Below are 14,084 nucleotides of genomic sequence, written 5' to 3'. Positions count from 1 at the left end.
TTGTCCGAAGTTCTGCAGCAGCTCCTACATTCATGCCGTACGGTACACCTTACATCAACAGCCTACCACCCTCAGACGAACGGCCTAACGGAACGTTTCAATAGAACCGTCGGAGACATGCTTGCTATGTATATTGACTCCGACCACTCCAATTGGAACGTTGTCCTTCCTTTTGTGACGTATGCCAACAATATGGCGATTCAATCAACAACGGGCTTTTCTCCATTTTTTTCTTTTATATGGTCGTGACCCATGCAGCACACTCGACACAATTCTGCCATACATTCCTGATGCCTCCGAGTTCAGCCCAGTTTCTGAAATGACAGAACATGCCGAAGAGTGTCGTCAGCTTGCACGGTCCTTCACAGCCGATAATCAGGCCCTCCAAAAAGATCGCCACGACCGTGATCTTGTTCAGGACACTTTCCCCGTCGGTTCTCTCGTATGGCTTTGACTGCCTTTCCACTCTCCTGGACTGACTCCCAAGTTTGCACCGAAGTATACGGGCCCTTACCGCGTCATACAGCACCCTTCTTCTGTCACCTATGTGATTGAGCCGCTCAAGCCATCCACGGACAAGGGCCGCCTTGGTCGTGAGACGGTCCACGTCAGTTGCCTGAAGCCCTGCTACGACCCTCCTGTTCTCTCGTCACGTTGAGTCGCCAGGATGGCTCGTCTTCGTCGCCGGGGTATTGTAGTGGGGAATTCACAAGGCACTGACTAGTGGGACCATCTCTCTCGGAGTGCGAAGCGCGAGTGTGTGCACGAGCTGTAGACGCTGGACTGCTCGAGCATATCTGTCCGTACCGGCTGCCTGCCTACTACCTGGCGTCGCTATTAAACTCCCTTGCAATACATATGTCTCTCAACAACGCCACGAAAAAACCGTCTGTGCGCATAACATTGGCTGTTTAGAACTATCCTAGCATGCCTTCGGCTAGTAAACGGTCACTTCCCGTTGGTAAGGCAATACGCAAACAGGCCATGCCTATTGAATAATTGATAAATATATTAATAAAAGATAATATAGAAATAATGTTATTATCAAAATAATAAATTATAAATATGTCTAAAAGCTTCGTAATGGGTGAACATTTAAAACATTCTCTTGCTGCGCGATTCATCGGTTTTATAGGCCTGACACAATTGTACACTTGTGACACGCAGTATTACATGTGTTAACTCATGCCACTATATTACATTCGAATATTGCTTTTTTTCCGAAGCAGTTTAAATCCATGTCATGGTACTGGGGCACGGTACCGTGTAACCGAAGTTTATGTTTGTTTTATTCAGCGTTTTGTCGATTTTTCACTTCGGGACAACGACGCCGACACTAGCGCCGGAATGTCTGCGAAACGACCTTCCCAATGACATTGTGTTAAGCATATTTATATGCGTTATGCATGAAGAACACGTAACTAATCTGGTTAGAGACATAATCTAAGAACAATTCTTTGAATTGAAAATGTTCTCAAACTTTCTGGGGCTAAAAGATACAATGTGTGACATGTCTACATAAAAATATCACTTTTTGGATTGTGTTCCTTTTATGTTACTGTAGACACGAGAAATAGCACTTTCATTTGTGTTATGGAGAAGAGATTTTTAGCAACGATGTGAAAAAGCTACTTTCTTCTTGATAAGCCTCTAATGCAGTTATAACACCCGGGTGGTTTTTAATCACTTCTTACTTGGATTACAGGTACATTCTCGTCAATTAAACTCAGCATTCTCAGTTCGCGCAGTGACCAGCCTGGGTCAACTGATCCATAGTCAGGGGAGACTGTCAAAAATATTTGCAGATTCTTACAAGTTCTATATTACTGACAAGTATGTCTACTGCAAGTATGTCAGCCTTACCATTGTCGCGACTGTACTTTTTGGACGGCTGACGCGTTGGAAATTCAGGCGATATGTTGAATACAGCACTACTATGGTCTCTCAATAACAGACGCAAGACATTGAGTGAACGAGCTCCGGCTTGAAAATAAAGACAAGGTCAAGTGTGTAACTACCACAAGTCGCTGTGTTCACGGATTGCGTTCTAATGAGCAGTTAGATTTGGTCAATCTAAGTTGCCGTGACGCTGCAATGAAACGGCCACTAAATGTGAAAGTCACCCCCCAAAAAAATATCAGCACGAAAAAAGTGGCAATAAAACTAAATAATGCAGAGTGAAGCTCGTGAAGGACAGGGTGTTCAGATGTACGGAAGTGGCAGCAAGTGAAAATACCTTCGAGCCAAGTAACAGCTTATAATGCACAAAACTTCATGGTTACTATTTAACGGAAGTGGATAAGAAAACAAAAAAAGATTTCATGAAGTGCAATGCGGCACCATATAAGCGCGTGCTTCCTCCAACATTACTCTGCTACCTGCACAACATTGAAAGCATGACTTTCATGCGTGACGAAAATGCGATTCGAAGCTTATCGCTGTTGTTATACAATACGCTGCGCAGCACCGCTGACTGCGCAGCACTACTGTTTTAACCAACGAAAATGGTCCACAAAACTTGTCATTGGCCGTACGAATTTCTTTCCGGATTAGAACAATGTCACTGTTGCGCCTCTTGTCAAACTTCCTCTTCATGCTCTCTCTATAGGAGTCGCCTTGGCTCTCGCCTTTCTTGGCTTCTTTGAAGACGAGCTTTTCAAGCAGGTCAAGCTCGTGGTCAGCGGGGAAGGTGGGGACCAGGCGTTGCAAAGAAGAGAAAGTAAACAAATTTACAAGATGTTTAAGTACTTGAAGCGAAAATGACACTAAGAAATTCGGGGCTGCGTGGTCTTTTACCTAGAGAAGAGTTCATAATATATTTGGTTGCTATCGATGGGCCAAGCCATCTAAGTCTGTTCGGTCATAAGACGGGCCCACCCTTAGCCTTATTGCACTAGCGTAAAGGAAACTTATTGGAAAGAATCGGACGTTTATTTTTTGTTTCTGTTTTATAATTTTATTTGTTTATTTATTTATTTACATAGTACCCTATCGCCATATATGCATTAGGTAGGGGGGGACAAAAACAATCCGTACGAATGAATTTGTAGCAAAATACATAAACGCACATGCAAAAACACTGCCAAGTTTATCAGAACATAATAATGGATCACAAGTACATTTTCAACTATTTGGTGCTTCTTGTCATCGGAGTTTGAACAATTGCTCTGTTTTACGCACCGGGCTTTCCTGAAGCGCACCGGAACAGGCAGCTGCTTGGGCGCATGAGGCAAAGTCCATCGCAGCCATTCACATTGCTGCCCCTGCTGCTAGCTCTTGTCCTCGAAGTTGCGTGCTTCAGCACAGGAGCACCTGCCAGCGCCTGCAAGGAGATGGAACCGCGCCACAACTTCATGCCGCAGAACCAGCACCACGACTACCAAGTGAGTGACGGCGTTTTAGAGCGCAGGTTCAAGCTCCGATTCGCGCGCTTTGTGACGTCGCGGCCGCAGTATAGAGTAGCGAAGAGAGCTAAATGAGTAAATACCGATGTTAAAAAGACTGAGAGGAAGGTGGACTAGCAACACAGATTTCCGTTGGTGGTGCTCTGTCTTCGGCAGTCAGGAGGCGGCGCAATTTATTCTCACCTGTTTTCCTTGACATCATTGGTGAGCGCGCATCATTTAAGGAACCTGGGCTGTCGTGTGTTGTCTTCGCTTGGTGTAACGTGGGCAATACCTTGTAGCATTCAACAAGGGGAGTGAAGGGAAATAGGGCTGAGGAGCAGGAAGGGAATAAGATGCCCCCGCTACACATCGTATACGCGAAACAATCTACAACACAGCCATTTGTAACAAAAGGCTGAGAAAAGAGTGTGAATGAGTGGAGGGTGATGTGAAGGTGGGGAGGATGGTAAGACAGAGCGTCGAGAATAGCATTTTTATGTATGGCGTCACACACGCACACCAAGCATAGCAGGGGTCTCAAACCCGCCACCCACGGGCTGTGTACTACCGGCTTCGTCACCAAATCGTCTTGTTTTTATGGTTCTAATAAGTACTTTCATCAGCTATACAGACACGAGTGGTCTCAGACATTCTTGTCGGGTTCTAAACTATTGAATTACTGAGTGTTAACCATAGAGCTGAGAAATGGGTACTCTACATTTCAGAATCGGAGTCGATTTCAGTCATTCTGCAAATATTTTTTGTTGTTTGTAGAATCATGACTTTAAAATAAGCCACACATGGACACGAGGTAGGCTGACAACTATAGTGGCCAACCTCTCGAAATAGAACAACGTAGTTGTTTGGTGTGCGCTTGCTCTGGTGTTAGTCATTTTTGCATAAAGTAAACGCCTTTTTTTCTTTCCGCATCGTTGTGTTTTCTTGCACTTGTTGGCTAGTGTGGTAACAATCTGCAACATGGAGAACGCTGTTTTTGAAATGGCAACGTTAGCTGTCCGACTTTTCATGCCTGCGCCTACCCCCCTTCTCGCTTCCCCGGGCTTGTGGCACTCTGTGTAGTTACTATCCACGGCCTGCTGGCCCTGTTGCAATCGAGACCCTTAAAACAACTAAACCCGTCCGGGAATACAACGACATTCGTTATGCATAAGCAGCATCCAAACAGTCAAGCCATGCATAACGCAACGTCTACATACAAGCGCGCCAAGGTTCCGTGACTTCAAGGTGTAAGCGAAGCCATATTGCCCGCGTGTTGGAACAACGTGGAGTGCAGATCACGCGTGTGCTTGCAAACAAACTTAAAGCTGAATTTCTAAATGCGAGGATTTTTTTCTCTCTAAAATGCCTCCCTGGTGTGATCTACAAAATCGCGAATCGGTGTACGTTCGCGAAAGTGACACTTTCTGCAGACGTATAAAGCAGGACAATATTGACGTCACAAATTGCCACACAGTGGCAGTTGAACTTGCAGAGCATGCCGAGAAGATGGACTACGAGATGAACCGGGACATCGCACGAGTCATGACTACAGAGTCAACCTGGAAACACTAATCATGCAGACGAGTAACACACCTGGCATAATACACCACGTGTGCTCCCGAACCTTACGTCATGCGCTCAACGCTACCTAAGAACCCGCTACTGAGCCCTCATTCAATTTTGAACAAGCGATCCGTACGGATCCCAAAAAGTCATTTTTGTTTCGTTCTTACATTGGTCACCTACCTCTTTTTCAACAATATCCCTGATATGTAGCATACAGATTGATTTATTTAAATGCTGCTAGTCTATAAAGGGTGAACCTATAAGTGGCGGGACAAAAAGGGAGGAACACTAGCACACTATGAAAAAAAGAGATAAATACATGCTACACATTGTCTATTGTTCAAAAGCTATAATATTGCCGCATTGTCATGAACTGGATGAAGGAATCAGACGTTATGTACAAGATGAATCTGTTTGTTTGGCCCCGCCGCGTAGGTCTAGTGGCTAAGGTACTCTGCTGCGGAACGGAAGGTCATGAGATTGAATCCCGGCTTCGGCGGCAGCATTTTTGATGAAGTCAAAAATGCTGTAGGCTTGTGTGCTTAGATTTCGGTGCACGTTCTTCAGGAATTCTGAATTTCTGAAGTCCTCCACTACAGCGTCTTTCATAATCATATGGTGGTTTTGATACGTACGTTAAACCCCACATATCAATCAAAATTGTTCATTTGGCCAAAAGTGCGGCCGCTAGAGAGAAATCCAATTTAGAGTGATACGCACTTGCACTGATAGTGGCGAAAGGAATGTGTGCCCTCTGTCAACTGGTCGAATGTCCTAGCCTTATAAAGCACTGAAATAAGCTCGATGGTTCAAAACTATCTGCAACAAAACGATGTACAACAGTCCTGAAGCTTCTCGAATACTTCAGGTGCGGTTTGTGATGAACACCACTTACAATATTCGTATATGCCAAAACCGATTTCCACAAACATGTCATGAAAAACCCGCATGACAGTGTCCTTCTCTGAAAAAGCATAATCCCGATGCTTAAAACAGAACGTGCGGGGTAAAATGCAGGCAATAAAAAACAACAATGAACGAAAACGTAAAATAAACGATAAGAATAAGTTGTAAAGTACAACAGTGAAGCAAAAAGTACAGTTCACACGACAACTTAGGCACAAAAAATGGCTTGGGACGCACATAATGGATATTTTAGGTAGCAATCAGCGCCGTTGAGAGTTCATAATGCCGCCTTCTTGTATGAACCGAACTATTGCTAAAGCATTCTTCTTCTAAGGCCACGTTGGTCTTCACACAAAAATTTGGTCTCCAAGCTAATAATCTACGAAACGTCATCGAAGGTTGTAAAGGTGGTGGTCTCTCGTCTAATTATTATTATACAGCAATAATTCCTGCTTCTTTTCTACTTTGGCATTGAAGTCGCCCGTCAGTACAGTATACTGTTCTTTTACCTTACTCATTCCCGATGCCACGTCTTCATAGAAGCTTTTAACTAATACGTCATCATAGCTAGATGTATACGCGTAGGCCCGTACCATCTTTATCTTGCATCTCTTATCGAGTTTAACTACGATATCTACCACACTGTCATTATTGCTATAGTATTCCTCAATGTTACCAGCTACGGTTTAGTGGAGAGAAGCCCCACCCAGCGTTTTCTTCTGTCAGACAAGTCACAATAGCAAAAGACGTCCCCATTCTGTAGCACTGTATAGGCCTCACCTGTCCTCCTAACCTCACTGAGCCATAGCTCCCGTTAAACACCCTCTAGTTCATTCACTAGCACAGCTAGACTGCCTCAATAAATTAGGTTCTAGCGTTAAGTGTTACCAAGTTCAGGCTCCAATGGCGGCCTGAACTGACTCAGAAATTCTTAGCACCCTGTGCTGCATCGTACATTTCACCACTACCATGGTGAGTTGCTTGCAGCCGTTGAGACTGGGTTCCTAAAGTTAAATGGTGTATCCATGTTGGAGGTATGCGGCAGATACTGCACCAGGTCGGTTAATCATTTTCTGGTGAGGGAATGCATTACTGGCGGTGGTCACCGGTGAGGCCACACCCCTGGCTTTTTAAGGCAATTCCATCATCACGCTTCTTTGCTTTACTCTGGTGGGGAATTTCGTGGCTCCAGGGTTCGAACCAATTACCTCTTGCGTGCGAGGCTCATTCCCTAACCATTACGCTACCACTGCATGTCCATGTCCACTGCATGTATTCGTACTTGGAATACCAGAGGGGACTTACAAGCGGAATTGCTGGAACACAATAACTTACAGATCATGAATACTTTGTACCGAAAACAAGTCAATCATAAGTGGAAATGAAGGAGCTATAATAGCCTAAGTAAGAATGAAATAGGCGGTATCCTGACTGCACATCCAGACAACGTGCAGTATGTCGAAAGGCTTATCAAGGTGCGATGCAGTGACCATAAAATGGTAAGGTATTGAATTCGCCTAGACTTGAAGAAGGAACTACAAGAATTGTATGCAAGGAAGCCAATCGATGAACTAGCGCTGAGAGAGGAAGTACAGGAATTCACACTCTCGCTTCAGAACAGATACTCAGCTCTTGTAGAGGAAACCAGCCTTGGCGTTGCCAGAATAAATGATATTCCGATCAGTATCATTGCGGAGTGTGCAGTGGAAGTTGAACGTACGGTATTTAGACAGGACACTAGCAAGCTGTCCCAGGAGACGAAGGACCTCATTAAGAAACATCAAAGCATGGAGACCTCAAACAAAACAAATTAGAACGGGCAGAGCTTTTAAAGACGAATAATAAGCGTAAAGTATCTGGTGTAAGAAGGCATAACATTGAGTATTGAACATGCATTAAAGAATGGAGAAGAATTCAAAGCGGGGAAGAAGAAACTTGGATAGGCAAAAACCAGATGTATGCGCTAATGAAATGGAAAGCAAAGTAACTACCAATGTAGATAAAATAGGTAAAGGAGTGGAGGAGTTTTATGGAGATCTGTACAGTAGCCCGGATGACCATAATTAAAACTAACATAATCCACATTAAAACCCGCCTGTAATGAGAGAAGTCACTGCAGGAAAGCTTTGAGGGAATGTGAAGAGGCAAAGCTGCTGGGGAGAATCAGGTGACGCCTGGTCTACTGCAGAGCGGCGAGCTTCTTGTGTTAAGTGTCCTAGCCACCCTGTTCAAGGAGTGTCGTCTGACGGGGAGGGTACGAGAATCTTGCAAGAAGGGTAACATCATCTTTATCCATAAGAAAGGGGACAAGGACTTAACTACTTACAGGCCCATCAGCTTGCTCTCTGTTGTATACAAGCTATTTACAAAGGTAACTGCTAACAGAATTACGCTAACATTACAATTCAGTCAACTAAAGGGTCAAGCAGGATTTCTAACAGGCTACTCAACAATCTGCCACAAGCACACTACCAATCAGATGATAGAGAAATGCTGATAATACACCCAACCACTACACACGTATCTTACATTGATTACGAGAAGGCGTTCGACTCAGTAAGGGTATCAGCAGTCATGCGAACGCTGCAGAATCTTGGCATCGAAGAACCATATGTAAACATCGTGAAAGAAATATATAGAGGATCAACTACAACCATTTTTTTACTTTGGCTTTGTTACGAGTGTACTTGCTTCACAATTTGTATTATTCGTTTGTACTTTTTCTCCGTTGCCTAGTATTATATGCGTGCTGCATGAGGATAGTTATTGAATACCAATAAAGAAGGGTATAAGACAAAGAAATACGATCGCCACAATGCTATTTAGCACGTACTTACAGGCGGTTTTCAAGTGCCTAGAATGAGAAGAGTTATGGATAAGAGGTAATAAAGAGTACCTTAGTAATCTCCGCTTCGCGCATGATAATGTAGTGCTGAGTAACTCAGGGGACGAATTGAAATTTATGATTACTGAATTAGGCAACGAGAGCAGAAAGGGAGGTCCTAAAATTAATCTGCAGAATACGAAAGTAATGTACAACAGTCTCGGAAGAAAACAGTACTTCGAGTTAGGATGTTTCGAGATAAGACGCCTCGGCATAGGATCCTCCGGGATGTTTATATATAACGCACTTGAAGTTGTAAAAGAGCACGTCTACTTTGCTAGGTAGTAACCATGAAGTCAAACCACGGGATTGAAATATCTAAAAGAATGAGGTGGAGCACATTCCGCAAGCATTGTCGAATCATGACTGGTAGATGACAACTATCTCGCAGGAGGAAAGCATATAGCAGCTGCATCTTGCGGTATTTACCGACAGAATAGAAACCTGCAGGCTTACAAAGGGGGCTCTGTTTCAATTGAGGACGACGCAGCAAGCAATGAAAAAGAAAATGATAGGTGTAACGTTATGAGATATTTTTATTCTGAAGTGAGGCAAAACAAATCCTTGACCTGCATTATAAACATATAGCAGCCAATGCCAATGAGAAAGAAAAATGAACAGGGCAGAGCAAAGTGATATTTTCAGGGGGAGAGATGTGCAGAAGAAGTGGACTCCAATCGAACCTAGAGGTAAGCCTGCCGTGACGCCCTGAACCGAAATTCCTCTGCTTACACTACCTAGACGAAACAACCTCATCCAAGTAGATGTCGACGGCACACCTGCCATAGTACTAGTCGACACCGGCGCTCACACGTCGGCTATGAACTCAAACCTCCGTACACGACTATGAAAGATTCTCACTCCAGCTCCTATCGCTGTACTCCGCGCAGCCGATGGTGTGACTCCAGTTGTCAGTCAGATGTGTACGGCTCGGGTCACTATTGCCGGACGCCGTACTTATGTTTTGTTCATGTATTCGAGCGATGTCCGCATGAACTCTTATCAGAACTTGATCTTCTATCCTCCTATTCAGATTTCATTGACTGTGCTATGGGTGTCGTCTAACACGCCCAACCATTTGCCCTTGAGCCTAGTGGTCCTGAACTGAGCATGGTACGTTCCGCTGATTACGTTCGCGTCACCTCTCTAGCTGTTATCTATATTGTGGTCTCTCCTAATTCAACCGTGCCTGATGGTGATTACGCAGTGTCACCCAACCGTGCTATCCTCTGCTCGCAAAACGTCACGTTCCTGCACACGGTCATCAGTATAAAGGACAATGCCACATGTCGTCCTCGCGTCAATTTGGGACTATGCTCACAAGTTCAGCCCCAGAGTATCTTCCTTGCATTCCTTGACCCGGCCTGCGACTGCCATATTTCCGCCATAACAGGAGATAGGCTATCACCCACGAGTCCTCATATGGGTCAAACAACTCTCGAAAGCCTGACAAAATTATCGCATTAGACCTCCCGACTGAATATACGCATGCTCTTCACGACCTTCTCGCTTCATACCAAGACATATTTTACTTTGATGACAGACCACTGGGCCAGACAAATATTGTGAAACAGCGGATCCACACCGGCGATGCTAACCCGATATACCGGTGGCCCTATCGTGTTTCTTTTACAGAGCATCAAATAGTCATACAGAAAGAAGTCGACAAAACGTTTTCCCGGGAATTCATTGAACCTTGTTCAAGCCCTTGGGCTTCCCTGTCGTGTTCTTCAGAAAAAAGGACAACAGCTGTCACTTTTGTGTCGATTACCCAAACCTCAACAAGGCAACAAAAAGACGTGTATAGATGACGCCCTTTACTGTCTCATTGGTGCGAAGTAAATCTCCTCGATAGATCTTCGTTCGGGGTACTGGCAGATTGCAGCTGATGACATGGACCACCAAATTGTTACGGGAAGAAAAGTTGTCACAGGGTATAAATACAAGGTATGTATAAAACACATAACGCCAGACATAAAGACGGAGACATAAAAGCGAGCGTCGTCTTCTTCTTTGCTGTCTTCCTCTTCATCTCCGACAGCGCTTAGTGGCAATATTATTAATTTCGTGTGTTATGAATATTTACTTGTGCTCATCGTATAGGCATGTTATGCCATACCATTTTTGGTATATATCTCATTGTCAAAATGGCTAAGAGAGCTAAAAGTTGTAGGTAGCTGGATAGACAGACATTCACGGTCAAAGTCGCTGAAGTTTGCTAAGAAATGATATGCTTTTAAAAAAGATTCAAAGGAGGGTAATGGCACGATACTTATTTTCGGATACTCACATGACCCCTTTTGGAAGATGGACATAAGAGAGCTGCCGTGTCTAGAGGAGTCACAGAACGCACGTGAAGCACGTTGCGATGCGTTTGCTGTTCAGGGTCGTTCGGCAGGCCTGCCGCCTACGTGCTGGCTTGGCTAGCCCCAACGCCGGCGTGCGTTGTGCCTCCGCTGCTCACTCCGTCCTTCGAAATGCGCTTCGCTGGTTGCGCTGGTCCCGTGTCTTGTAGCTTTGAGTTAGAGCGGACATGCGCTTCTTTGGGGGCGTTTACACAACGCTCTGACCTCGAAGTAAAGCTTGGAGTAAGGAATATTCATGAACTGCGGAAAAGCCATCAATGGTTCATCCATGCGGCTAGAAAATTATTATTTTCGCACTCGAGAGTCGTTTCCCGCCACTGATGCGGTAGATATTATGACAACAGGTGATTACTTTACCATTAGTATTACAATCACCTACATCTGCAGACCACCCCAGCACTAGAATCGTACTCGGGACTTAATGCACGTGCAGCAGATGTCATACTCATTGCACCACAGCACCAACGCGTGAAGGCGAAACTTTTTCGGGGGTATATATCTACCAAGTGGCTTTTTGCAAACAGTCGGCGGAACTTTGAACTTTTTTTGTGCCATATGCATTTGTTTGCGCATGCATTTGATCAGCAAATAGTTTGTAGGGCTTCATGAAATCGAGACAACAACGGTGAGCGCTATCGGCTCTGACTTTAGTTCGTGGTGTGCCGTTCTGCAAAAACAATTGACGTGTGTTCGTGCGTCGTGTTAGTGCTTCCCCGTGAACCACAGGTGTTTCGCTAACTAAAATTCACGGATACCAGCGCGACGAGGTTGTGTTCGGTTGTCGAAACCTGCGTAAGTTTCTCGCACGTGCGTGTGCTGTAAGCAATTTCACTTATTTGGGTCGTGAGGTACACGTGTGTCAGTGACAGCAGCCTATTCTCAGCTGTTTGAAGACAATGCGCTGTCGCACGTAAACGTTGCATGGGTATTTTAGTGTGCCCAATCATGCGCGAACAGCCGCAAGCTTCACGCTTGGACAGCAGCGCCTTTTTATGATTTCAACCATTACGTACTTCCATAAGTAGAATTTATGTGCACTATTTCGTGAGATAGAGTGTTTTTTACTCATTTTCAGTCTCTAACTGAACTGATTTTAGGGAGCGGCTCTTACCTTTATTCAGCATCACACCGCTGTTCAAGTAAATGCCGAAACGCGCGCCAAAGTCAAGTATGACGTGCACAAATTAGCGACGGATAGGTAAGTCTCCCTTTAAATAAATAATGCTTCTGCACAACTCATTCGCGAACGTCCGCGTGCAGCTGGGGTCTAGAAGTGGTGCAGAATGAACCTCAAAATTTTTATTGTTACTGCATGCAGTTGCTCTTTAGGAAATGAGAATTACGATAGGTGGTACAATATCTCCACAGCAGTACACTGGTTGCCTTGGTCATGGTTCACTGTTACAAATCCATGATGAAATACGAGAATGTTACTTTCATTCAAAAGAGTGAGCAAATGTCGGTGGCATACGCTCTCCTGCTGACTTCTGCACCTGACATCTGAATAGTTGATTTTCAAGTTCATTTTTTAATTACGCAACCCCTAATTAAACATCAACCAACATTCAAATTTGGTCTTTTACTGTCTCGCTGCCTTCCGTTTTGTTTCTTTTTCTCCATGCTTTCCTAAAATGATCGTTCAATTTGTTTTGTAGAACACGAGCATCAACATATAGGCCAGTGTTTCAGTACTGTCACGCATGCACTATAGAGCAGCCGCACCGTGATCATGAAACTTCTCAGATTTGGCGGTTCTCGCCTCTGTTTTTAAAGACGACAGTCTTTCTTGGGGACCTTCGACGGAAAAATCTTGATCTGTCTGTCTGTCTGTCTGTCTGTCTGTCTGTCCGTCTGTGTGTACATTTGTCTGTTTGTCTGCTCTTAAAGATATCTCAAACGGCCGACCCCATCCGCAGCACCCACCAATATTGCTCAAGGTTTAGTGTTCATACTTGTGCGATTGTCAAATAAAAACGAATCATCGCGCATATATGAGGTACCATAATAACACGTCGATGTTTTAAATGTGTGCCTTTATACCAGAGAAGGCCCACACAATTAATTCTAAGAACCGTAGCGTTAAACACTCTGCGCTGGCCGTGCAACGCGATGCTAAAAAAGGCAAGTGTTGCCAACACTTTGCTATACCGACACCGTGGTGGCACCTGCCCGTCGCTTTACGTTCTACACCTTATCGTTTCTTAGAATGGCACGCATCTTTCTCCGCAGGCGCGCATGCCTTCCTTCGTTTTCGAAGATAAATGCCAGATGGCGTTCGGGTCTAACGTGCCTCGATGCGCTCGTTCGCCTTCGCTGCATGCTCGAGACACGCCAAAGCAGCACCTCCAGAATATCCTTCACAGATTTTCTTGCGCAGAACATCGAACAAAGATTTGTTCACTCTTTCCAGACACAAGACTATCGTCTTTTGACGACACTTGCAGAGTAACATGCAGATCCGGGGCTAATTTTCCTGTTCCTTTTTTCCGCCTCCTGCACGAGCGTGCGCATGAGAACATGAGTAGTCGCGACTCAATTTTTAGGGGCGAAGCTTTTTATAGCGGCGTCCATTCGTCCCTCGTAGCCGTTGTAGTGGGTAACAAGTATAACATTTTGACCTCCAAGGTGGTACCGGGGGAAATTTCTTCTGTGCGTTGTTGAACAATAAAAACTAGTGCTCAATGTACAAGTCAATGGCCGCTAATGAGGAATGAGAGACAGGAGGATTCAGCTTTTAGTTAACGCGCACGCTGCGATCCCCGTTAGCAGCCACTGGCATACATGTACATTGAGCACTATCTGACAAAAAAGGGTTGCTACGTTATACTCGCGGGGTGTAACCTCCTTAGTTTTAGAAAGGTTTATCGAGCGTTGAGCCGCAGTGTCATGAATACAATGAACTAGTATATACCATGAGCTCGAGGTGGTTAAAGGTGGGAAGTAGATAAAAAGCGCAAGCCGTAAGAAAGTAAAAGC

General features: G+C 44.6%; 1 protein-coding gene across 1 annotated transcript in view; it reads left to right on the top strand.

The window, feature by feature from the left end:
* The window catches only part of LOC142773495 (putative defense protein), a 116,969-nt gene that overhangs the window by 52,126 nt on the left and 50,759 nt on the right, over nt 1-14,084 (top strand). Inside the window, exon 2 of the mRNA XM_075874555.1 lies at nt 3,196-3,383. Within this exon, the coding sequence (XP_075730670.1) occupies nt 3,225-3,383 (159 nt within the window). The 5' untranslated portion in view covers nt 3,196-3,224. The remainder of the gene's footprint in view (nt 1-3,195; nt 3,384-14,084) is intronic.

This window comes from Rhipicephalus microplus, chromosome 1 (assembly GCF_043290135.1).
Source record: "Rhipicephalus microplus isolate Deutch F79 chromosome 1, USDA_Rmic, whole genome shotgun sequence".
NCBI lineage: Eukaryota > Metazoa > Arthropoda > Arachnida > Ixodida > Ixodidae > Rhipicephalus > Rhipicephalus microplus.
This window is presented reverse-complemented; position numbering and strand designations above follow the sequence as displayed.